Source organism: Bos grunniens, chromosome 6, assembly GCF_055505025.1.
Source record: "Bos grunniens cultivar Pamir isolate PY7600 chromosome 6, Bosgru_T2T1.0, whole genome shotgun sequence".
Lineage (NCBI taxonomy): Eukaryota > Metazoa > Chordata > Mammalia > Artiodactyla > Bovidae > Bos > Bos grunniens.
The window spans coordinates 6,381,412-6,406,253 of record NC_141170.1 but is presented as its reverse complement, the minus strand read 5'-3'; the positions used below and the strand labels follow the sequence as shown (position 1 = coordinate 6,406,253).

Genomic DNA, 24,842 nt, shown 5'->3' with positions numbered 1-24,842 from the left:
TAGGGAAAAAATCTGGAAAACTATCTTTGGGTGGAGAATGGACCCTTTTAAAAACGTCTGTTCCTGTGCATTTTGTATATGAACATATTCTATCTGTAAAATGGGTACAAATAAAGGTATGTCTGTCACGCTTGCCAAGAATGACATGGCCAAAAATGATAAATGACTCACGCTGTCAACAAAAGCTCCTGCTATACCTCAAGTACCAGGAACCCAACTTGCTACAACGAGCAGACACTGCCTCCCTCCCAGCCAACCACTCCCCTCATCATCTCTCCTGACTCCCTGCCAGCTCTCATTTGGCTGGATGATTTAAAATGAGCAATCTCCCTGTCTCTCTGGGCCTTAGTGTTTTCATCTACAAAATGGAACAATGAAACTGGATGACTGTTTCTGACCCGATGGTTGCCCCTAAATAAGTTCCCCAAAACCAATGACCTAATGCCAACTGAAATAAAGAAATGAGGCAAAGTATGTCTGTATAAGGACCTGCTGACATGGAATCAGTATTAAAAAGACTGACTCTGAGACACAACCCGGCAGAAGGCATTTCACAGACAAACTCCTCGAAAAGGAAACAAACAGGTGGGAAAACAATCAACCTTCCCAGTGATCAGAAACATGAAGTAATGAGATGCAATTAATTCCATCTTAAAAATGTCCAACACATTACTGGTGGTGACATCAACCATTTCACGACCTTCTGGTAAGTTGATAGTCCTTTCCAAAACTAGCTTTTGATTGTTAACTCTAGGGAAAACCATTCTAAATGCCTGATTAAGTCTAGCAAAAAATTGGAAATAAAAGTACGGAGGGATAAGTTATTTCCCATGTGATTCCACCCATTTTCTCCATGAAGTACGAGGTTCTTGCATATTCAAGAGAGAATATGCAAATAGGAAGGGAATTTACCCATGTCTGGACTGCCAGGGGTGTGCTGTGTTTGGAGGTCTGTGGATACACATTTAAAGCGAGTCCTGTAGGCACAGTCTCAATGTTTCTTAGAAGCAGTGAGTTGCTCTGACACAGACATAAGATGGAGTAACCAGAAAGTGGGGCGATCAGATTTGAAGTTTTGCCAGAAGAGAATCGAGATGGAAGAGAAGAAGAAGGGGATGGGGATGATCGGGATGGTGCTCACAGAGCGGGCTCCTGCAGGATGAGGGGCTGGGAGGAGGCAGCACTGAGTCGAGAAGGAAAAGCAAGGAGGCAGCTTGCTGTTGTGCATCTGGGAAGGTCACCATCGGAGGAGGAAACACAGGCAGGCGAGACTGTTGTGCATCTGGGAAGGTCACCGTCGGAGGAGGAAACACAGGCAGGCGAGACTTGGCAGAGGTGAAGGAACCAGCCACCTACCAAGATGAGAAACGTTGAGATGGGAGGCATGCCACGTGCAAAGCCAGCACTGACAGGAAAGAACGTGGAGAGCTTCTGGTTACTAACAGGCCAGCGGGGGCAGGGCGGGCTGCGGCGGTGTACAAGAGCTTATCCACGGGTGCGAACACAACAAACATTTAAGGAGCACTTGCTGTGTATGTCCTGGGGACGCTCTTCTGGGCTCTGGGGACACAGCACGGAAGAGGTGAGCCCAAGAGTCCCACCCTTCAAGATGCCGATCAGCAAGATAAGAGATGTTTACTCAGTTCAGTTCAGTCACTCAGTTGTGTCTGACTCTTTGTGACCCCATGGACTGCAACACGCCAGGCCTCCCTGTCCATCACCAACTCCTGGAGTTTACTCAGACTCATGTCTATGGAGTCGGTGATGCCATCCGACCATCTCATCCTCTGTCGTCCCCTTCTCCTCCTGCCTTCAATCTTTCCCAGCATCAGAGTCTTTTCCAATGAGTCAATTATTCGCATAAGGTGGCCAAAGTATTGGAGCTTCAGTTTCAGCATCAGTCCTTCCAATGAACACCCAGAACTGATCTCCTTTAGGATGGACTGGTTGGATCTCCTTGCTGTCCAAGGGACTCTCAAGAGTCTTCTCCAACACCACAGTTCAAAAGCATCAATTCTTTGGTGTTCAGCTTTCTTTATGGTCCAACCCTCACATCCATGCATGACCACTGGAAAAACATGGCTTTGACTAGATGGACCTTTGTTGGCAAAGTAATGTCTCTGCTTTTTAATATGCTCTCTAGGTTGGTCATACTAGAACACCACTATATGTGCCAGACAGAAAGATGAAGCAAGGTAAGGACTGGGGAGAGGGGTATTCAGTTAGGGAGTATGGCCAGAGACGGAGATGACATCCGAGCAAAGACCAAGCGACGTGAGAAGCAAGCCACGCAGAAGAAAGGTCCATGCAAAGAGAGCAGTCAGAGGCCAAGGGTCACAGCAGGACCTCGTGGGGTGTGTTCCAGGAGGACGGGGGAGGCAGCTGGTGTGAACTGTTATGGTCCTCTGGAGGCTACCGTGTACGCCCTCCCCACTCTCTGAGCTGAAGCATCCACAGGGTCTGGGTGATGGGCGGCCTCAGAGCGGGAGAATGCCTGGACAGAGAAGTGCACGGATCCGATACACACGCTCACAGAGGAACCCGTGGGTCTACCTGTGAGCAAGCTGGTTCTTTAGGAGACTGGTTTGTGTCTGTGATCACAACGCAATACTCGGGAAGCATGCGTTTCTGAAGTCAGCTGTTAGTTTCAGAGTAGATGTTCATCTCGACTCTGCTTTACTGCTATTGCACTAAATTCCAGTTAGATTTGGAATGACCTTAAAGAAAGGCAGTTCCTTGCGAAGCAGGCTTTCCGAGTATTCCGTAGTTCTATAGCACAGTAGCCTTGCAGCGTTAAGCGCACATGTCACAATCAATCGCCCTTCCAGAGGCCTGCTGTCCAAAGCTCATTAGGCTGAGCTTCTGGGTCAGCCAACCTCCACAAGGATATTAGAACGCACACAACCTCCTCCTCTCCGAGATACAAGGCTATTTACTGCCAACCAGGTTGGGAGACAGCCTTCATCTCCATCAATAAACATGTCATACTGAGTCAGTGATACCGTCAATTACATTATTAAAATATTAAATATTTTCAAATAATTGGACAAGGACTTACAGATTCCTGTCCTGTGTTTGACATTAAACAAATGTCAAACACAAAAGAAATTAGGTCACCCCCACCTTTTGGTCCACAGCGCTGACTCCAAAGTTTCCTCCTGAAAAATTACCAAACAGAAGCCCGTCTCTCTTTCAAGCTGCTTCCTGTGAACGGGTCACCCCTCTCCTGGAAGGGCTGCAGAGACTTCTCTCACCTAAGCCACTGCCCTGGGGGTCTTCTCCAACCTTTTTCTTCTAGTTTTAAAATTATTTAGGTATTTTTTTAAAATCCTACTCAAGAAGAAGTTGGCTTTTAAGATTCTATTGTTTAATTTTTTAAATTTATTTTTATACAATTTTTAAAGGTTCTGTTCCATTTACGGTTATGACAAAATATTGGCTCTGTTCCCTGTGTTGCACAATGCACGGCTGAGCCCATCTTATACCTAATGGTTTGTACCTCCCATCCCCCCACAGCCCCTCCCCTCTCTCCCCACCGGTAACTAGTTTACTCTCTGACTCTGGAAGTCTGCTTCTGTTTCATGATATTCACTAGTTTGTTGAGCTTTTTTTTAGATTCCACATATAAGTGATATCATACATTATTTGTCTCTCTCTGTGTGAGTTACTGCACTTACATGATGCCCTCCAGGTCCATCCATGGGGTTGAAAATGACCAAATTTCATTTTTCTTCAGGGCTAAGTGATACTCCATTGTGTGTGTGCATGTGTGTGTATACCACATCTTCTTTATCCACTCATCTGTTGATGAAGGATCTCCAATATGCCAGGCACTGTTAGCATCAGTAGCTCTATAACCTAAGACAGCAAACTATTAAAAGGCAGTGCTAAACATGCAATAGGAAAAGTGCACAAAATACAAAGACACCGAAATAATACAAACCAAATGATGAGAGGAGTGTGACCAGATTTCCAGAACAGGTATCACATGAAGATAGTTTTAGAGAAACAGAAGGAGTTTGCCGGAAGGCCACGGGAGGGAAGGAAGCAACAGAATGAGGTGTCTGATCTTCAGGGGGTGAGGTCCTCAAGGTCAAGCAGGAAGTGTAGGAAACAAAAAAACAGGTAGAAAAGGAATTATTCATGAAAGCCCCTCAAGTCTTGTCTCAAGCAAGCAGTGAGTTTTTCTTTAAAGCACTGATGCAGAAGGCAGCTCCATACTACATAATGCAACTGCACCGCTGTAGGAAGAAACATTTGTACTGCTTAAGCCACTTCTCTGTCTTTTTCTTACTCTTCAACACGTAAAGCTGAATCTTAATGAATTAAAGGCAAGGATGGTGTGAGTGTACAAATGGACGGTGGAGATTCTGGAGCTAAACCCCACTTTGCAGCTGAGCAGAGGACCCAGACATCAATCCCGCCCTCAGAGAACACCGCTGTGGCTCAGCCATCACCATGAAGGCACACCCCTGCCCTCGGTCCTCTGCAAACACCAGTCCACTCGTCCAGACGGGTTTGCTAGAGCTGTTGTAACAAAGCACTGCAATGGGGGCTTCCCCAGTGGTCTAGTGGTTACGAATCCACCTGCTGGTGCAGGGGACACAGATTTGATCCCTGGCCTGAGAAGATCCCACGTGCCGGGAGGCACCTGAGCCTGTGCTCCGCAACAAGAGAAGCCACCTCAGTGAGATGCCCACGCACCAGAACTAGAGAGCAGCCCCCGCTCGCCACAACTAGAGACAGCCCGCGTGCAGAAACAAAGATGAATTTGTTGTATCTTTGTGTCTTTATCCAGTGCAGCCAAAAATGAATTTTAAAATAGTGTTTTAAAAAAAGGACCACAATAGAGTGGCTTAACCAGCAGAAATTTATTGTCCCACGCTTCTGGGGGCTGGAAGTCTGAAATCAGGGTGTCAAGGCGCTCCCTGAGAAGATGCTCAGGGCAGACCAGTTCTAGATCTCACCTAGCTCTGGTACTTCCTTTGCCTGTGGCACCGTGACTCCAGTCTTCACGTGGCATCCTCCCTGGGTCTGGATATGTCCCCAGCTTTTCCTTTTCACAAGGACACTGGTCCCAGGGGATGAGGAGCCCACGCTACTCCAGGAGAACCCTACCCCCAAACAAGGTCACATTCTGGGGTACTGGGGGTCAGGATCTCAATGTACGAACTGTGGGAGGGACAATGCAACCCATAACCCTGGGTTTGATTTCAAGTTTCTTTCTGCCTCTCCATATATAATAAGTAACTAAATATTAAGAAATGTGTGATTAAAACATTACACAAACTGAGGAAATATGAACATGAAAAGAATGAGCTTTGAAAACTAAGTCTAATGTTCTATAAAGACTTAGTAAAGGCCAGTTCATTGGATGAAATACATGTGAGTAAACTGTAAAAGTCTGGGGAGGAAAAACCAGACTGAAAATCGAGAGCTCTGAACTCTGTTTTGCTCCGCGTCAAAGAAATCAAAACAAAGAACCAAAAATTATGGAGGATGCGTCGTGAACGCTGTTTACATCGGAGACACTAATTGATGCTGAGCTGTAAGCAATGAACTCATAATTTAAAAATGTACGCCTTGACCCTACATCAGAAGATTGGTGAATGAACGTTTTAGGTTCCTTGCTTTAGAAGAGTTTTTATTTTAGGCAGCACAACTTACAGGAACAGACGAGAAGAGATGTCTGCCATAAAATGTTCAGTGAACAATTCAAGTTGCAGAATATGCAAAGAAATCTGTGTTTTTTCTGAAGAGTTCCAATGTACTTGAGAGCCTGTTTACAAACCATTTTGAAAGGACTGGATGGGTTATGAATGAGTGAATATAGATGGTGACCATCTGTGCTGCTAACATCATCAAAAGGAGAGATAACCAGATGTCAACACCATCTATAAACTGTTCTTTCTCCCAAAACAAATCTGCATCTGAGCTCTATAGGTCTTAGTTTATACGAGACGTAGATGACAGAGAAACATGTAAAGAACACCGTGAAGATGGAATCGGCAAAATTCAGCCCATGGGAAATACTACTGGAACAGTAACTAAGTTCTTCAACAAATGAATTGCAAGACGGGGGGAAAGACACGGCCGGGCATCGTGCAAGGTAAAAACGGACAGAGAGAGACACATTAACAACTGCAGTGTGCTGGCATCGTCGGGATCCCAGTTCAAACAAACGGCTCTAAAAACTGCATTTATGAGACAATCAAGAAATCTGAACATTTCCTGGATATTTTATTATACCAAAGATCTACTGCTAACTTTCTACACTATAACAGCATGAAGTCTTTATTTTTAAAGAACTACACTGAAATATTTACAGAGGAAATTATAGGAAAACTGGAATTTGTTGCCAAATGAAGGGAGTGAGGATTGGGTAGATGCAGAAATAAGACTGGTCATGGGTTGAGTTGCAGAATCTAGGGTGATGGGTGATGAGGGCCTTTCTACTTGCATACGTATTTGAAATTTTCCATGTTTAAAAAAAAAATAAGGATTGAGTTGGTTTACTGACTTTGGAAAACTGTTTGGTAGTATTAGTAAAGGTGAAAAAAAATGTTTACCCCATGGCCCAGCAATTCATTCATATATGAATTCATCCCAATTCATATATATTATGTGAATATATAATCACAAAAGACACATACAGGAATCTTCATTGCAGCACTATGTATTAAGGCCCTGCTATGGACTGAGTCACCCCAAATTCATAGACTGAATCCCTAACCCTAAGTATGCAGGAGTTTGGAAGTGAGGTCTGTGGGAGGTGATCCGTTTAGACGAAGTTATGAGGATGGGCTCATGGAGGGATTAATGTCCTCGCAAGAAAAGGAAGAGACCAGGGACTTCCCTGGTGGTCTGGTGGCCAAGCCTCCAAGCTCTCAATTCAGGGGGCTCAGGTTCGCGCCTTGGCTGGGGAACCAGATGCCATAACAAAGAGTCCGCCTGCAGCACTAAAAACGATCCTGCCTGCCACGATGAACACAGATGACCCCGCGTGCCGTGACAAAGACCTGGTGCAGCAAAATAAATTAATTTATTATAAAAAAAGAAAGAGAGGGACAGACCAGAACCTTCTCTCTCTCCACCAAATGAGGACACAGCAAGGAGGCTGCTGGTGCCACCAGATCCCTTTAGCCATGTCTGAATCTTTGCGACCCCTGATTTAGCAGGTGGAGCCCAAGCATGGCTTACAAACTCCCAGGTCAGGCTGATGTTTTTGGTCTGAAGGCCACACCTCGAGTAGCACTGAGCTAGGCCACCAGTGTCCACGTGAACATGAGAATTCCCAAGAACAGCCTCAATGGGCTGTGCACACCCCACCCCACCCCACCCCATGGCCTCCTTCCTGCAGCTCGGGCTGGGGTGACAGGTTTACTGAGCAATGCCCACCTTCCACCGTCTATCAAACCCCATGCAGGCACGTCGGCCAACATTCCAGAGCCAGTCTGCCATCTGCCCATAAGCTCCTCCCCAAGCTAGGAACCTGACAACCTCCCAGGTATGGAGGGCTCTGGGCTCCCTGCTCTCTGGGCCCCGTTCTTCCAGCCCCTGTCTCATCTCCCATCATTCCGGCCTCTCTGCTTGGGCACCAGGAGTGCTCCACTCTGCTCTCTGAGCTCCTCCACACCCACACAGCTCAGCCCAAACGCTATTCCTCCAGGAAGTCTTCTACAATGGCTCACCAGCACGAGTCCCTCCTCCGGAAGTCATGGGCACTGTTCATGCTTGGAAGTCAGCAGGGACCAGCCTTCCAGCCTTGCAGCTGACTGCTGAGGCAGAGGCTGCTGGCTCAACGGCAGCCTTTTGAGAGCAGGGAGATACAGGCAGCACCATCTCTCCAAAGAGCACCAGGTGCCTAGCTCACTGCTGATCTGTTGTTGTTCACTCGCTCAGTCGTGTCCGACTCTTTGCAAACCCACCGACTGCAGCACGCCAGGCCTCCCTGTCCTTCACCATCTCCTGGAGCTTGCTCAAACTCATGTCCATTGAGTCGGTGATGCCACCCAACCATCTCCTCCTCTGTCGTCCCCTTCTCCTCCTGCCTTCAATCTTTCCCAGCATCAGGGTCTTTTCCAACGAGTCATGCATGCCCAAGGTCACACAGCTCGTCAACACAGGAGCCAGAATTCAAACCCAGCCAGTGGCTCTAGAGTGCAGACTCTTCACCACCACTCAAATGTCAGGCTCAGGACTTTGCTGGTGGTCCGGGGGTTAAGACTCCACACTTCCAAGGCAGGAGCTGCAGGTTCAATCCCTGATCCGGGAGCTAAAATCCCCACAAGCTGTGTAATGTGGCCAAAAAGGCAACAGCAACAAAATCTGTCGGGCTCATTTCTGAATCTAGACTCCAGCCCAGCAGAGGGGACACGACAGGCTGACCTGGGGCCACCCCTCCTGTAACATCTCTCTGCTTTTGCCCCAGCACTTCCAGATCATGGTGGACAGCTGCTTCTCTAGGGTGTCTATCTTAGAACTTCTCTCCCACTCCATGGACAAGTGATGTCTCCCACCATGTGGGTCTCATCCCACAGCTGCTGGGGTGAAAGGGCCTCTCTTTATTGACATTCTATGGCTCAGATGGTAAAGAATCCGCCTGAAATGCAGGAGACCCGAGTTCGCTCCTGGGTTGGGAAGATCCCCTGGAGGAGGGAATGGCAACCCACTCCAGTATTCTTGCCTGGAGAATCCCATGGACGGAGGAGCCTGGGGGGGCTACAGTCCATGGGGTTGCAAACAGCTGGACATGACTGAGCGGCTAACACTACATACTTAATCTCTCATTTCCTGCGTGTACCTGAAGGCCTTGAAGAGGACATCATCGCTGGAGACCAGGAAGCTCGCCTTCTCATGTCTTCCATGGGACTGGCACACACTTCGTGGACAAGCTTATGGGAAGACAGTCAACAGAGGCCTTGCTTTTCAAGTCCATAGTATGAAAGCTGTACTAAGAGACCCATCAGATGGATCAGTGGAGTGCCCGTTACACACACTCTCCAGACCCGCCTCCTTCCAGGAAGCCCATGGAGGAGACATGCGCTCACAGTGCCCTGGGTCAGCCCCTGGCGTGGTCCCTGAGCCATTGGCGTGTGTGACCTTGGAGCAGTCCTTCAACCTCCCTCCCTGGGTCTCCCTTTCCTTATTAGCAAAACACAAGCGGCAACTATGAGCCTGGACATCCAACCCAGCAGCCCTGGCTCTACCACCGGCTCGCTGTGAGACCCTGGTCAACCAGCCAGCTCTCGGGACCTCAGCTTCCTCTCCTGAATAAATGAGGTTAACAGTCCCCAGCTCACAGATTGCTGAGCTGTTCAAATCCCCAGAAGCAGGCCCATCGTGGCTGTTGGCTGTTGTCACTGTTAGGATGCAAAGCGATGGTAGACGGCCCAGCACAGCGAGTGACACCGGGGAGAGAGGATCGATTCATGTCGTCGTTTCCCTCCACGACCTTATTTACGGCCGGGCGCACTGCCAACACGCATCCGCGTGATTTGAAGGAGACAGTGCTGGCTCTGTCTGATAAAGGGGGAACACGCAGGTGCTGGATATAATACAGCGCCCTGACTCTAGGGGACGTTGGCACAGACACACCTATTGGGCATCTGCCCGACCACTCCTTTCCTGAAAACCAGCTTCCCTGCCTGTGAAGCCTTGGGGCTGTGATGGCTCTCAGCGCCAGGCCCATGTGCAGTATGACTGTGGGCACGGGTACCCCCATGGGCCCGTGGTTGGCAACTGACCCCAGGCAGCACCGGGATCGAGACTTAAAAAGAGACAGAAAGAGAGTGTCCAGCGATTCTCTAGGAAGCTGGCCTGAAACCGATGAGGCTGGCAGCCTGGAGTGCCAACATGAGGACTGAGGGGATGGGGGAACCCAGAGGTGAGGATGAGAAGGAGAAGGAAGGAAGAGGCCACAGGCAGGGAGGAGCCGAGGAAGGGGGCGGGCAGAGTCCCTGCTGACCAAAACCCTCCCCAGCCCCTCAAGTGTCACGAAGTAACCCGGAGTTCCGATGACTAAACCCCCTCTGGAAAAACAAAATTTTTTAACTGAAGTATTCACTACAGATTTTCAATGCTGTGTTAGTTTCTGATGTACAGCACAGTGATTCGGAATACACAGATATAAAGACATATATGTATTCTTTTTCATGTTCTTTTCCATCTTGGTTTATTATGAGATACTGAACACGGTCCCCTGAGTTATGCACTAAGATACTATTGTTGATAAATCCCTTTCTGGACCGCCTTTACGAATAGGTTTTTATCACCTACAACAGACAGACTCGAGGTGCTCAGTCTGATGGCACCAAAGTCCTCGGACACCAAGCTCAGCGCCTCCCTCTACTCCACTCCCACCACTTACGCAAGTCCACCCCACACCACCCCTTCCCAGGAGCAAATCGGATGAGCCTAAAAGGCTGCTGGAAGTTGGTCGTGTGTGTGTGTGGGCTTAGTCGCTCAGTCGTGTCTGACTCTTTGTGACCCCATGGACTGTAGCCCTCCAGGCTCCTCTGTCCATGTGATTCTCCAGGCAAGAATACTGGAGTGGGTTGCCATGCCCTCCTCCAGAGGATCTTCCCGACCCAGAGATCGAACCCGAGTCTCTTATGTCTCCTGCATTGGCAGGTGGGTTCTTTACCACGAGCGCCACCTGGGAAAGGCCTAGAAATAGGTCACTCATCCTCAACTCTAATTTTAAAGTGTACTAAAACAGAGTAGACAATAATTTTATGAAAATAAAAGCAGAGGAGGGTTTTTGGTTTGCTCCATTAGAAAGGCTCTGACGTGGGTCAGGATTTCTGCCAAGTTCATCACGGGCACACGAAACCGGAAAGGCACTGCTCACCATCCACACCAGATAATCTCCTGCAGTGCCCGCTGCCAGAGGGCAAGTCACTACTTTTCACTGTGACTCGCAATCAGTTTAAAAGCGCTATTATTAAAATAAAAGGGAGGGACTTCTCTGGTGTTACAGCGGTTATAACTCTGCGCTTCCAGTGCAGAGGGCATGGGTTCAGTCCCTGGTTGGTGAACTAAGATCCTGTGTGCGGCATAGCCTGGCCAAAACAAAACGGAAAAAAATTACCCACCAAGTAAGCTGTAGAATACGGCAGAAATAACTAGTCCTGGAGACACGGGGTTCTCAACCTGCCACTGGCTAGTTGTATGCTTTGAACCTGTAATCTCATCCTGACTTAGTTTTCCAATCTGTAAAAGGGGCTGTAAGAAATAGAAATAAGATCACCATTCACGTCTCAAAGTTGGTGGGGGATTCAAACAAGCTGCCGTGGTGCACAGTATGCCTTCCAGCAGACCCTGAGGATAGCAGGAGGGGGAAAAAAACAGAGAAAAACAAGCACCCATGAGATGCAGACACTTTGTGGGAGTAGAGACTACTTCGTAAACCAGCGCTGCATCCAAGTCCTGGCTTCTAGACCAGCTCTGCTGCTGTGGGGCCTGCTGGGGAGACACAGCTCAACCACCTTCAAAAGTAACGGAACTGCTTCTCACAAGGCATCTCCACGGAGAATGTTCCTAAGGGAAGAGCAGCAAGGACATTTTAAAGATCCCTCCTGGAGACACCTTTTCTTTCCTGTATTCTTCCCAACAATAATTCTGGCAACAAGTTTGGTCAATGGTTCCTCGCAAATAACAATATGAAAGTCAATGTGTTAGTTGCTGAGTCATGTCCCACTCTTTGCAACCCCGTGGACTGTAGCCTGCCGGGCTCCTCTGTCCATGGACTTCTCCAGGCAAGAATGCCAGAGTGAGTTGCCATTCCCTTCTCCAAGAGATCTTCCCCACTCAGGGACTGAACCTGGTCTCCCACATCGTGGGCGGATTCTTGACTGTCTGAGCCACCAGAGAAGCCCTAAATAACAATATGATGGAGGATTTTTCTCTGTGTCTCTCAGGCATGGTTTTAAACATAGGCTTTACATGCGTCTTCTCATTTAAGTCTCACAGACAAAGCTATAGAGTCACACTACATTTATGAGAACAGAGGCTCTGAAAATTGTTAGCCCAACAGGCAACAGGCAAGACCTAGGACTTAAACCAAACCCCCTGCACGTAAAGGAAAGTTGCCTCGGTCTGCCCCATCACCTTCCCAGGTTAGTTCATCACCCTCCCTGTGAACTACCCTACCAGCTGTAGTCGGATTCTTTTCCCAGAACCCAAGTCCACTTCGAGGCTGGTTCACAGCACCCAGAAAGTGCACCACAGAAGGCTCGGCTTTCAACAACACTTGCCAAGTGAATGCAACCTTTGCTTATGCTGCCTTAGCTTCCTGCCCCCTACAAAGCTCCCCGGGCTGCCAGTCAGGGTCCTCCAGCTCTAGCTCCCCAACCCTGGCTGACTTACCTCATGAATGCACACACCTCATGGTCCACCATGAACCGCTGTCTCCTCCACTCTCTGGACACGCTGTTTTCTCTGCCTGGCATGATCTTTCCCCATCTCCCCATCCCCACATCCCCCACATACACATTCTGCCATCAACACCCTTTCTAGGTTAATAAACAGACTAACAATTCCTCCCTAATATAAGTCATCACTCGCTTCTTCGTGGGCCAAGCCCAGGACACTACATCTCTCCTGCAGCTTCAGATCAGGGCAGAGTTTGTGAAATACCCAGACCAAGTTCTAGAGCACATTCTGCCGAGCTGTATGCTTACCTGCTTGTCTTCCTGGTCTAATCTAAGCTAAACCCTTCTTCTATGCAGGAACAGGCCTGTGTCTCAAGCCCCACCTGCACAGGAACTCTCCATCTTGTATTTACCAGGATACAGCCTGTGCTTCTCTTTGCTGTTGTTCAGTCGCTCAGTCATATCCCACTCTTTGCGACCCCATGGACTGCAGCATGCCAAGTTTTCCAGTCCTTCACCATCTTCTGGAGCTTGCTTAAACTCATGTCCATTGAGTCGGTGATGCCATCCAACCATCTCATCCTCTGTCATCCCCTTCTCCTCCTGCCTTCAGTCTTTCCCAACATCAGGTTCTTTTCCAATGAGTCGGTTCTTCCCATCAGGTGGCCAAAGTACTGCAGCTTCAGCTTCAGCATCAGTCCTTCCAATGAAGACTCAGTGTTGATTTTCTTTAGGATTGACTGGTTTGACCTCCTTGCAGTTTAAGTGACTCTCAAAAGTCTTCTCCAACACCACACTTTGAAAGCATCAATTGTTTGGTACTCAGCCTTCTTTATGGTACAATTCTCACAACCATACATGACTACTGGAAAAACCATAGCCTTGACTAGACGGACCTTTATTGGCAAAGTAATATCTCTGCTTTTGAATATGCTATCTAGGTTGGTCATAACTTTTCTTCCAAAGAGTAAGCGTCTTTTAATTTCATGGCTGCAATCACCATCTGCAGTGATTTTGGAGCCCCCAAAAATAAAGTCTGACACTGTTTCCACTGTTCCCCCATCTATTTCCCATGAAGTGATGGGACCGGATGCCATGATCTTAGTTTTCTGAATGTTGAGCTTTAAGCCAACTTTTTCATTCTCCTCTTTCACTTTCATCAAGAGGCTCTTTAGTTCCTCTTCACTTTCTGCCATGGTGGTGTCATCTGCATATCTGAGGTTATTGATATTTCTCCTGGCAATCTTGATTCCAGCTTGTGCTTCTTCCAGCCCAGCATTTCTCATGATGTACTCTGCATAGAAGTTAAATAAGCAGGGTGACAATATACAGCCTTGACGTACTCCTTTTCCTATTTGGAACCAGTCTGTTGTTCCATGGCCAGTTCTAACTGTTGCTTCCTGACCTGTATACAGATTTCTCAAGAGGCAGGTCAGGTGGTCTGGTATTCCCATCTCTTTTAGAATTTCGCACAGTTTATTGTGATCCACACAGTCAAAGGCTTTGGCATAGTCAATAAAGGAGAAATAGATGTTTTTCTGGAACTCTCTTGCTTTTTCGATGATCCAGCGGATGTTGGCAATTTGATGTCTGGTTCCTCTGCCTTTTCTAAAACCAGCTTGAGCATCAGGAAGTTCACAGTTCACATATTGCTGAAGCCTGGCTTGGAGAATTTTGAGCATAACTTTACTAGCGTGTGAGATGAGTGCAATTGTGTGGTAGTTTGAGCATTCTTTGCCATTTCTTTGGGATTGGAATGAAAACTGACCTTTTCCAGTCCTGTGGCCACTGCTGAGTTTTCCAAATTTGCTGGCATATTGAGTGCAGCACTTTCACAGCATCATCTTTCAGGATTTGAAATAGCTCAACTGGAATTCCATCACCTCCACTAGCTTTGTTCGTAGTGATGCTTTCTAAGGCCCACCTGACTTCACATTCCAGGATGTCTGGCTCTAGGTCAGTGATCACACCATCGTGATTATCTGGGTCGTGAAGATCTTTTTTGTACATTTCTTCTGTGTATTCTTGCCACCTCTTCTTAATATCTTCTGCTTCTGTTAGGTCCATACCATTTCTGTCCTTTATCGAGCCCATCTTTGCATGAAATGTTCCCTTGGGATCTCTAATTTTCTTGAAGAGGTCTCTAGTCTTCCCCATTCTGTTGTTTTCCTCTATTTCTTTGCACTGATCGCTGAGGAAGGCTTTCTTACCTCTCCTTGCTATTCCTTGGAACTGTGCATTCAGATGCCTGTATCTTTCCTTTTCTCCTTTGCTCTTCGCTTCTCTTTTCACAGCTATTTGTAAGGCCTCCCCAGACAGCCATTTTGCTTTTTGCATTTCTTTTCCATGGGGATGGTCTTGATCCCTGTCTTCTGTACAATGTCATGAACCTCCATCCATAGTTCATCAGGCACTCTGTCTGTCAGATCTAGTCCCTTAAATCTATTTCTCACTTCCACTGTATAATCATAAGAAATTTGATTTAGGTCATACCTGAATGGTCTAGTGGTTTTCCCTACTTTCTTCAATTTACGTCTGAATTTGGCAATAAGGAGTTCATGATCTGAGCCACAGTCAGCTCCCGGTCTTGTTTTTGCTGACTGTACAGAGCTTCTCCATCTTTGGCTGCAAAGAATACAATCAATCTGATTTCGGTGTTGACATCTGGTGATGTCCATGTGTGGAGTCTTCTCTTGTGTTGTTGGAAGAGGGTGTTTGCTATGACCAGTGCGTTTTCTTGGCAAAACTCTATTAGCCTTTGCCCTGCTTCATTCTGTATTCCAAGGCCAAATTTGCCTGCTACTCCAGGTGTTTCTTGACTTCCTGCTTTTGCATTCCAGTCCCCTATAATGAAAAGGACATCTTTTTTGGGTGTTAGTTCTAAAAGGTCTTGTAGGTCTTCATAGAACCATTCAACTTCAGCTTCTTCAGCGTTACTGGTTGGGGCATAGACTTGGATTACTGTGATACTGAATGGTTTGCCTTGGAAATGAACAGAGATCATTCTGTGATTTTTGAGATTGCATCCAAGTAGTGCATTTCGGACTCTTTTGTTGACCATGGTGGCTACTCCATTTCTTCTAAAAGGGATTCCTGCCCACAGTAGTAGATATAATGGTAACCTGAGTTAAATTCACCCATTCCAGTTCCTTTTAGTTCGCTGATTCCTAGAATGTCGACGTTCACTCTTGCCATCCCATTTAACCACTTCCAATTTGCCTTGATTCATGGACCTAACGTTCCAGGTTCCTATGCAATATTGCTCTTTATAGCATCGGACCTTGCTTCTGTCACCAGTCACATCCACAATTGGGTATTGTTTTTGCTTTGGCTCCATCCCTTCATTCTTTCTGGAGTTATTTCTCCACTGATCTCCAGTAGCATATTGGGCACCTACTGACCTGGGGAGTTCCTCTTTCAGTATCCTATCATTTTGCCTTTTCATACGGTTCATGGGGTTCTCAAGGCAAGATACTGAAGTGGTTTGCCATTCCCTTCTCCAGTGGACCACATTCTGTGCTTCTCTTTAGAGAGTTCCAAATGCAAAACTGGGTATTCCATTTTGGTTGAACACAGATGTAAACTTGGAAAACCACCCAGATCCTATGGCACAAGAAGAGGGAGCTGGGTTCCAGGGCCCTCCCTTCCTCTTCTGCCCCTGCACTGGGATTGTGCCCCCAAAACACTTCTACTCCCTCATATGAAAGAACAGACCTGTGGGATATGATCCTCTGTGAAGATGTTACTCCACAGATGCCTCATCCTGAAGTTACCTGTTTTGATTAATGTATTAAGTCATTAATACATAAAAATCCACCTCTCTCTCTCTCTCTGCATGTTAAATTATGAAGACATCAGCCTTCATTCTGGGGCTCATGAAATGCACTGGCCCCAAAGATCACCGCAACACCCTTCACAACAGAGAAGACAGGAAAGCAAGCTAAGTGTTCATCAACAGACACCAAAGATGTGGTGCATATATATAATGGAATAATCAACAGATGAGTGGATACTGAAGATGTGGTGCATATATACAGTGGAATATTACTCAGCCATAAAAAAGGATGAAATAATGCCACTTGCAGCAGGATGGACCTGGAGATCATCACACTAAGTGAAGTAAGACAGAGAGAAACAAATATCACATGATACCATTTACATGTAGAATCTGAAACAAAACAACAGAAACGAACTTATTTACAAAACAGAAATAGACCCACAGACACAGAAAACAAACCCATGGCTACTTAGGGGAATGGCAGGGAGGGATACTTGGGAGGATGTGATGACTATTGTATATAAAACAGACAACAACAAAGACCCACTTACAGCACAGGGAACTAGGGAAAAGAATCTGAAAAGAATACATACATAAATACACACACACACACACACACACACACACACGAACCCCGGAAACTGACACACACTGTAAATCAGCTATACTTCAATTTTTAAAAAGAGGCACGTGAAAAAGGGGAAAAACCCAGAAAGCCACGCTTGTGCCCTAGTGTCCTTTATATTGCAAAGCACCTAATCAGCACCTTGAAGCTACTGTGTAAGTTAGTAACTGAGTGGAAGGGTATAAGTAAGGAAGTGGTGGAAGAAAGCCAACACTTGCAAGCATCAGCTGCTAAATTCAGTTATGATACCCTCTAAGCAGCCTGACAAGCTTTTCGAAAGGGGCAGTGTCAGTCTGCTCTGATCTACTTCTGGGAACTTCTTTCTCCAAAGTAATAAGTATTGATGAAGGTCAAGGGACAAGGAAGGCTAACATCCTAAGATTACATTAGGATTTAAATTCCACACTAATCATGTTTTTGGAGGTGAAAACCCTTGAAGGCACTGGAAATAAGACACCTTTTAACCTGATCATTCGAACGAAGACCTTCAAAAATGCTGTTTTCCCTAGTGAAACCAGTGTGAGGAAGTCTTCCTATGAAACCCAGGGGGAGAAAAATAGCCATATGGAAAGAGATTACAGGATTAGCTGATTACGTGATCCGCCTCCGAATGACACAAGGGGGCTGCACAATCTTTTTAAAGAAGTCGTTGCAAATTCATATCAAACAACTGAATTCTAGGTTTTCTACATAAAAAAGAAGCCAAGACTAAAGTCACTCGTAGGCACTTGTGCTTGCTTGCACGTGTGCTCAGTCATGTCCAGCTCTCTGCGACCCCCCTGGACTGCAGCCCACCAGGCTCCTCCCTCCATGGGATTCTCCAGGCAAGAACACTGGAGCGGGCTGCCATTTCCCTCTCCGGGGGATCTTCCCGACGCAGGGATCAAACCTGGGCCCCTGCACTTTCTGGTGCATCCTTTACCACTGAACCGCCGGATATTTACTGGTCAAACACTTTGTTCGGGTTTTTGCATAAGATGTTACAGAAAAACTCCAACTAACTATTTGGTCAACCGTGTATTTATTCAATTATATTTACATCAAGTCTAAAGATAAAAGAAGAGATATCTGTTGAGAAGCGTGAACCTCTGTTCACTATGAATAAATAAACTCAGTGTGTCTTCTGCTTTTGCCCTTCAGACTTCCAGGTTGAGTCTTCTAGGCAGTGATGTAAACAGTAACCAGTGCTTGCCCAGGACTCTCTTCTACGACGGAAGGGCTCAGAGTGATTTACTCCACTGATTCGATATTTAAACTAAAAAAAATTTGAGAACTACACTTCAGACTGTTTCAACTGCTTAATCTGAGACAAATACATGTAAAAAATTCTATGTAAATGCATATTAAGAAAATCTATAAACTGCCCATAATATAAACAGGTGCTGCTGCTGCTAAGTCAGTCATGTCCGACTCTGTGTGACCCCATAGACAGCAGCCCACCAGGCTCCCCCACCCCTGGGATTCTCCAGGCAAGAACACTGGAGTGGGTAGCCATTTCCTTCTCCAATGCATGAAAGTGAAAAGTGAAAGTGAAGTTGCTCAGTCGTGTCCGACTCTGAGCGACCCCATGGACTGCTGCCTACCAGGCTCCTCCACCCATGGGATTTTCCAGGCAAGAGTACTGGAGTGGGGTGCCATTGCCTTCTCCGAAACAGGTGCTAAAGTTCGCTAAATACATTCTCTCTCCTCTCTCTCTCTCACAGATAATCTTCTTATGAACAATGGCTGACCATCTTAGGATGAAGATCAAGACTACCACAAATTTTATAACACTTAATAATCAATGACAGTATGCAAATCTTCATAGTTAAAAGAACAAGCCTAAGCTAGATCTAACATTAAATCAATAAAAATTTAGGCTGCCAAACCCTGACAGCAGACACTTCCCATAGACCACTTACATTTTCATAATCCTGTTCCTGAAAACACACACCCCGAAGATTTCCCAGGACAGACTGGCCCCAGTGCTAAGGCCAGACAGTGGCACATACCCAGAGCAGCTGCACGAGGCCAGCAGAGCTCCCTCCAGTCCTCAGACTCAGACTCTTAGAACTGAAGCAAACACGTTACCCAGGTAATAGGTTTGGTTCACCAGACCTGGCCCGAAGCAGTGTCAAAACCGCGTATCGTGGTAGGTGGAGAGTTAAATTTGTAACTTTCAGTGTGCATGGGTGGTCATTATTAACTTCTCATTTGATGGCAGGGACTTCGCATTTTTACCCTACCTTTTACCTTTGGTAGGAACTTGAGGATAATTCAGTTCTCTAACCAACACAAACAAAAAAGGCAGGGACAGAGGATAAAGAATGGGAAGAACAACATGGCAACACAGTTCAGTTTCATTTTCTTACCATCACATTCCTGACAACCTATTTCACTTGATTTTCTTAACTTCCATCTAAATGCTTTCTGCTCCTGTGCAATTCAATCACTCAGAATCTCATACTTGACCACATAGAATATATCCTCCTCCGATCATGCTGTCATTAACAACACTAATGCGTGTGTGCCCAAGAGTGGTGTTAGGAGACAAATTCTACCTTTTCCCACCCTCAGGACTTACCTTCAGGGAAAGCATTGGGCTGCACAATTTGGACAAAGAAGCGTACAATCTGAAAGAAGAAGCCAGCGAGACCAGGATCATAAGAGTCGCCGGTCTGATAGGAGGTTGGAGGCAACTGGAATTCCAAACCATCAGGACGGTACCCGGATGACGACAGCTCCTCTGACAGGGTGTCCTCACAGAGTCCCAGCAGCAGGAGGAAGCCAAGGAGCAGGGCCATGGCTAGCAAGATGCCCCAAACATGAGGTGGTGCTGGAGGCCGCCCACGTCAGGGTGTTCTGGAAGCCTTGGGAACGGCGGGAGCGTGTTCCTGTGCAGAAGTGTCGTGAGGGTTGAGCCTACGGTGTGCTCAGTTTCCTGGCCAGGCTGGCAGGCAGCGAAGGGCAGCAGAGAAAGTTCTCCGGCAGGCAGGGGAGGGGGACTCAGTCCATCAAAGCAGCATCCCTGGCAGGGAGAGAAGGGACGGGGGGTCACTAATGCCTGCAGCCTGCCTGCACCCGCAGCTCGCCTGGTGGAGAGGCTGCCAGGCTTTAGAGTAAGCGCTCAGCCTAATCCGCTGCTGGGGAAGAAACACAGAGCCTGCTCCAAGCGCGGGGGCAGGAAAGCTACAAGGTCCCCCGCCAGGAGCCAGACCCAGGAACACCAGGCAGTGGAGTGACTGTGCGGTCTCAGAAGCTGACACTTAACCACATCTGAAAACGTTCTACATGCCCACAGGTAGGAACTCACTTAAGGCATTATCCCATTTTACAGATGAGGAAACTGACTCAGAGAATCTCAGTGACTTGCCAAAGGCAACGGCTGACTAACAGTGGGCCAGAAGTCACACCCAGTAGGTGGCTTTCATGGCCTAAGCCTGGACTCTCCCAACTCTGAGACACCCTCCCTGCAAGAGCCCTCCGTCTCAGAGAGGCAGAGCCCCCCAGCAATAGATAAGGTGCTCATTTTTCCTCCAGTTTTGGGCTGCTCTCCCCATCTCTGCAGATATGTCTTACTTTGTCTTTTATTTTACTAATGTGCTTGGTGATCTGTCTCCATGGTAAAGAATCCGCCTTCAATGAAAGAGACCTGGGTGGGGAAGATCCCCTGGAGGAAGAAATGGCAACCCAATCCAGTATTCTTGCCGGGAAATCCCACGGACAGAGGAGCCTGGCGGGCTACAGTCCATGGGGTCACAAAGAGTCCGGCGACTAAACAACAAACAGCAACAACCCCCTTCCTGGAGACGTGTTTCACTCCATCTTTCATCTCACTAATACGCTCACTGATCTAACTTTATCTCTTCACTCCCCTCAACCCAAACTGGAAGAGCGTGGCCTCAAGGGCAAGGACCAAACTCTTTAAGGCCGGGTGACCTGGTGTCTGTCTTTCTAGCACGCTCACCAGGTCGCCCTGATGGGAGTCCCCGTCTCAAGGCACCCCCTGGGCGACTCGGGGTCCAGGCGATGAGAGGCTGAGCAGCGGGAGACCCCCACCCTCCCCTGGGGAAGGGGAGAAAGATCAGGAACCGAAATCAGCTCCCAACCCAGCATCCAGTGGGGGTGGCGTGGACCCCGTGCTCCTGGAGTTTCTCTCCCCAGAGCTGAGCATAAGGTGGGCGCACAGGCAGAGCTCAGTGTGAGCTGCGGAGCAGGCAACCACACAATCCAGACCAAGAGCTTGGCTTGTGCCAAGGCACTGGGCGAGAGGACTTGAAAGAGAACTAACTTCCCAGGGCAGCTGATGCGCTGCCTGTCCTTTCTCCTCTGGGGTCAGGAGCACCCTGACTTTATTTTGTGTATTACACTCACTAACTTTCAAAATAAGGATGGGGTTCTCCAGAAACACATAGGGATTCCCTGGTGGCTCAGACGGTAAAGCATCTGTCCACAATGCAGGAGACCCAGGTTTGATCTCTGGGTTCAGGAAGATCCTCTTGAGAAGGAAATGTCAACCCATTCCAGTATTCTGGCCTAGAGAATTCCATGGATGGAGAAGCCTGGTGGGCTACAGTCCATGGGGTTGCAAAGAGTCGGACACAATTGAGCGACTTCACTTTCTTTCACTTTCTCCAGAAACACACACAAGATGAAGGAATAGACCACCAGGAAATGGACACATTTGTACAAGAGGCCAGACGACCCCCTGTCTATATTCCACCAAGTTAAAGAAAGCCCCAGACCAGAGGCAGGAGGTAATGAGCCATCAGAGTGAAGACGTTCATTCACATGGGGCCCCCTTAGTACCGCCTCATCTTCTAAGCCCCATCCCACTCCAGTCCCGTCTGCACAGACCTGCCAATGGAAGGACCCTCGACTCTCCCCTTATCAAACCACGGGCTGTCCGGCTCCTCAGAGGTGCCCAGTGCCACCCTCATGGACCCCAGGCTTCCGGGTCCACCTCACCCACGGACACAGACACACAGGGATCCCAGTCAGTGTTTCTAAAGGACGATCCCTGCCAACAGCCTGTGCTGGGGCTCGGAAGCGCTTGAGCATTTCATGGTTTCCACCACGAATCAGCGCCCTGATCCGTCTCCAAATCTCTCCCAGAGAGAAAAGAGAAGAAGAAGGAGACACAGCAAGGCAGCCTCTGCCAAGCCCGTCTGCACCTCTGCGGGGCTGAACGGGGCAGGAGGAAGATACGACGGAGGGGCGTGTGGTTATTCAGATAGGACCATGCTCCTGTGGGCAGGCAGGCGGACATGCACGCACATCACACGTACAACTCAGGCACGCACACTGACACACAACTCACACAGACACAACACACACGCGACAGAGCAGGTGCATACACTCCACAGGTGGACGTGCACACACCGCACACACGTCTTGTTTTCTGCTAGAGGACACGCAGGAGCACAGCAGCTGGAAGGATTAAAGGCTCAGCTGCTAAGAAAGGCTGACTTCCCGGTAATGCCACCAAGGCTCCGCTGGGGACAGAGAGAAACAGCGAGGGGAGACGGCAGGAGGCCCATGGGAGAGCTGTGAATAAACAGACTCCAGCCATCCTCAGCGAAGAGCGGGCTGGAGAGATCCCTCAGGGAAGGCAAAGATGGGGCGTCCACTGGGTCAGGGCAGCACCCGAGCGGCGCATGCATCCTGCTCCCGAGTGGAGGTCCCTCTTAACTTCTGGAGCCACTTCTAAGAACATTTCGAAACCTCATTACTTATAAAACACTATAGACTACAGATAAAAGTCAAGGTGACCAGGAAGAAGTTTTCATCTCAGTTCGAACTGCTGTGCTTTCAAGGTCTGGGTACTTTGGCACACTCGGTAGCAAGAGCCACTGAGAGCCACCAGGGAACTGCCCGCACAAACCCAGGATGGCTCCAGACCCAAGAGCCACATCAGCGTGAAACTGGGTCTTTGTTTCAAATGAGATTATCAGACTGCATTTCTGGATATGTGGCCCATTAATCTGCATTTTTAGTACCCTCATTTGGTGACTGGTGCTTAGACAATGAAGGCTTGAGAACCAACACCGTTCCTGACTAATCCATGCCACTTTCCAAAGACACCTCCCTCCTCCCAAAAACAACCACAGAACAACAGGCGTGAAGCAAAACCTCCCCAGACATCTTTCTTTGATTGCACTGAGGTGACCTAGCCCAGTAGCTTTGTGGGGCCCCTGACTTCCCCATCTTGGTGCCCTTGGAGCCTGGCACATAGTAGGCACTCAGTAAGGATGTGTGCATGCTAAGTCACTAAGTCCTGTCTGACTCTTTGGGACCCCATAGACTGCAGTCTGCCAGGCTCCTCTGTCCATGGGGTTTTCTAGGCAAGAATACTAGGGCATGTTGCCATGCCCTCCTCCAGGGGATCTTTCTGACCTAAGGATCTAGCCCATATCTCTTGCGTCTCCTGCATTGACCACTGGTGCCACCTGGGAAGGAGCCCCTGGTGGCTCAGATGGTAAAGAGTAAGCCTGCAGTGCAGGAGACCTGGGTTCAATCCTTGGGTCAGGAAGATCCCCTAGAGAAGGAAATGGCAACCCACCCCAGCCACCTGGGAAGCTACTGAGGTACCCAAACTGAGCCCAGGCTCAGTCAATCAGAGGCTCACTTCTGGGCTTGTGCATAAGACACAGGGCGGCAGAGGCAGTTTCTACTTCAGTGATGGCAACATGCGAGCAGCCACAGTCAGAGCCTCATGGCAGCCATAGCCATACGCCCATCAGGAATCCTGCTGCAAGCCCCAAGTCCACTCCTCTGGGCTCCCAAGCCTGGCTAGCCATCCTTTCAGTCCCATCACTAAGCCACCCAGTATCCAGTCTCTTTTCTGCTATAATTATGCAGAATTGCTTTTGGTCATTTGTGACAATGCATCCTGACCTTGAACTAACCTCAGTGTGAACTCTTGATCCCTACAAACTGACTTCCTTCATACGGGAAATGGTCCCAAGAAAACAGTATTTGCTTTATTATTTTCTACCTGTCCTTTGATGCGCTTTGCTTCACCACACTAGATACGCAGGAATAGTCCAGCATGGAACTCATAAAGTGAAAGTGAAAGTCACTCAGTTGTGTCCCACTCTTTGTGACTCCATGGAGTATGAAGTCCATGGAATTCTCCAGCCCAGAATACTAGAATGGGTCACCTGTCCCTTCTCCAGGGGATCTTCCCAACCCAGGGATTGAACCCAGGTCTCCCGAATTGCAGGTAGAGTCTTTACCAGCGGAACCACAAGGGAAGCCCAAGAAAGAATACCAGAGTGGGTAGCTTATCCCTTCTCCAGTGGATCTTCCTGATCCAGGAATCAGTCCGGGGTCTCCTGCATTGCAGGCAGATTCTTTACCAGCTGAGCTATCAGGGAAGCCAGGAACTCATAAGGAAGTTCATTTTAAAAATGGTATACATTAAGAAAACTAAATTAAAAGGCACTGCACCAGGAAACAGAGGGCCCTGGCTTTTAAGAGGAGGAAGTCTCTAGTCTCACTGATGACCTGAGTGACAGCAATTGTTTACGGTCCCCGTGTGGTTCTCATTGCTAATGTAAAATGGGGTTTTGAATGGCGTGGGAGGGCTGGCGATGGAATACAGGTACAGGACCTGGCCGCACACACATCTGGCAGTCAACAGAGGGTCTGGACCTCCCCTGCCAAGAGCAACAGCCTTAGCTCCGCTGCGGCCGCCTCTGACCGAGGAAACTCACAAAAGAGGGAGAAGATCCAAAGTCCTAAGTTCACATACGTTGAATAATAGGAAGTTGCCTACATGCAAGTCTTTCGAAAACGGTCATCCGGCTCAGGCAACCCAGGAACAGCCAACAGTTCAGTCTTCGGGGGAGGGGGCGGAGGGGTCTCTGTTGGGGTGGGGGAGGAGACGTTCCAGGACCCCACTCACACACCTGCTGTATTTAACCAAGCTCAGCTGCCCGTCTCCGGAACCCGGGAAAACCTTCCTCCGAGCCCCGGGGCAGGAGCGAGTTTCAGCAGCTGCCGCGGGCTACAGGGCACAACCTGTAGCTACTCCGAGCTGGCGGCTCCGCTCGCCCCCGCCTTTCCCGGCTACCCTCCACCG

At 48.2% G+C, this 24,842-nt stretch overlaps 1 protein-coding gene across 30 annotated transcripts in view; it reads right to left on the bottom strand.

Annotated features, from left to right (window-relative positions):
- The window catches only part of PROM1 (prominin 1), a 148,326-nt gene that overhangs the window by 96,393 nt on the left and 27,091 nt on the right, over window positions 1–24,842 (bottom strand). For 24 of the 30 annotated variants that reach the window (XM_086404720.1, XM_086404726.1, XM_086404731.1 and 21 more), the window contains one exon: window positions 19,341–19,784. The exons of 1 other annotated variant lie outside the window; for it this stretch is intronic. In XM_086404720.1, the coding sequence (XP_086260846.1) occupies window positions 19,341–19,560 (220 nt within the window). In that variant the 5' untranslated portion in view covers window positions 19,561–19,784. Of the gene's footprint in view, window positions 1–19,340; window positions 19,785–24,512; window positions 24,625–24,842 lie in introns of all 30 variants that reach the window. 5 more of the 30 variants (XM_086404716.1, XM_086404730.1, XM_086404717.1 and 2 more) reach the window with 2 other exon arrangements.